This window comes from Nicotiana tomentosiformis, chromosome 7 (assembly GCF_000390325.3).
Source record: "Nicotiana tomentosiformis chromosome 7, ASM39032v3, whole genome shotgun sequence".
NCBI lineage: Eukaryota > Viridiplantae > Streptophyta > Magnoliopsida > Solanales > Solanaceae > Nicotiana > Nicotiana tomentosiformis.
Genome location: NC_090818.1, coordinates 71,422,332 through 71,424,161, shown reverse-complemented (window position 1 = coordinate 71,424,161; position 1,830 = coordinate 71,422,332). Strand labels below are relative to the sequence as shown.

Here is a 1,830-nt window from a genome sequence, read left to right as displayed (position 1 = left end):
ACTCGAGTTCGGTCTTCAGTCTGTGGTCGTCATGTTTCAAACCTAATCTACGAAATCGAAATCGAGATCGACTTCGAACATATACAAGACGTAAATACTAAATTCTTTCATGCAACAACAACGCAAAGAAGGAAGAAAGGATAGTTAGCATCAAAGACATTGCACTAGACCCTTGATCAAAATAATTGGTTTATTACTTAAGCTTATAATTGTAATAACAACCGTATGTTTTATTATTCTGCTTACAAGAAAATGTATTCATCTTTTCCCCATTAATCATTTTGCATGGTAAGAATACTTGATATATGTTCTTTCAGAGAAATTATTTGACGGATATATATTATTTGTATAAATTAGGGAAGGTAGAACTCAACTTCACACTAAGAAATAAAGACATGATTTTGTTAATGAAAAGCAATGGATGAAGGTAATTGCTGGGGAAGTAATAACATGATAATAGCAATAGAAGGATTGCAAAATATAACGCAATTACCAACATATTAATTTATAAGGGCAACCATTTGTTGTTGCTCATATATAGGCAATCAATACACAAATTGAGAACTTGAAAAACTTGTATCAAAGACCAACTAGTGAGGTATTCGTTGGTTTTAGTTAATAATAAGAGGTAAACTAGAACAGAATTAAAATAATCCAGCTGAATCAAAACCAAAGTTATGGTTATGAAGATTATTTGAAGCAACCATGATTTGAGCTGGCTTGATATCATAGTTGTCAAATATCCCATTACCATTAACACCAAAATAAAAAGAAGAGTTAGCAGTAATCTCAACTATAAACTTGCTTTCTTGATTTGTCACATTATTTTTTAAAACCTCCATGGATTCCTTTAATTGTTCAAGTTCATGCAAACCAAGTTGACTTATAGGAGCTTCCCACCAATATTGACTTTGACTCGTTTTCCTCATTTGATCAAGTGATTCTCCTCTTATCTTCTCAATTTCAAGCTCAGCAAGAATCTGAGTTAATTGCAAATTGAGCTCACGAACACTAGCATTTCGATGAGCCTCAACAAGATGAAGTGATGAATTAGAAATCGGATTATGATTTCTTGACAGGAATCTATCGATAATGGACTCAACATTAGGGTGACCAAAAGAAAAAACTTTTCTTGCAGGAGAAAAAACTATGATAGCTATTTCAACACCACAAAGTGTGCATAGTTCGCTAGCTTTCTTGAAAAGTCCAGAACGACGTTTTGAGAAGGTAACTTGGAGATGATTTTTCACCTCTATTTTGGCAATTTTGATCTTTTGACGACCAATGCTAGGTTTCTTTGCCATGGCTGAAACTAAAGAATATTAGAGATAATTCTTGTGGTTTTTGAGTTAACATTCTAAGTAAAAAAAATATGGACTATTTAAAGGTGCTTTGGAGTACTCTCACACTTGTTGTCTTTAAAATGATTTTACTATTATTTCTATGTAATGTGTTGATTTGGGAGTTAGAAAATCTTATCCTTTTAATGGATTGATAATATGATACTCAATGCACCCTAATTGGCATTATTAAAATAATAAGGTATATATATTACTTGTGATAGTCAAATTTTTTTCTGAGTTATCCCTTTATAAGTAATGACTTGATTGTTTGTTACAATTGTCAACCCTTCTATCTATTGATAGGTTTATATGCAGCTAGCTAGAAGGGATAAATGATAATTAATTAAGAGAGTAAGATTATTTTAAGAATAAATGATGGTGAGTGAGAAAAGGAGATATTTGCCAATATTAGAGATACTATACGTAATTATTTTTTTTGAGTTGTAACCTAAAGACAATCATGTTTTGCATTTACTTTTTGAGTTGT

At 31.4% G+C, this 1,830-nt stretch overlaps 1 protein-coding gene across 1 annotated transcript; it reads right to left on the bottom strand.

Annotated features, from left to right (window-relative positions):
• Positions 1-644: 644 nt before the first annotated feature.
• On the bottom strand, positions 645-1,304 carry LOC138895777 (agamous-like MADS-box protein AGL62). Its single transcript, XM_070180506.1, has one exon. The coding sequence runs from the start codon at positions 1,302-1,304 to the stop codon at positions 645-647; it is 660 nt and encodes a 219-aa protein (XP_070036607.1).
• Positions 1,305-1,830: the final 526 nt, after the last annotated feature.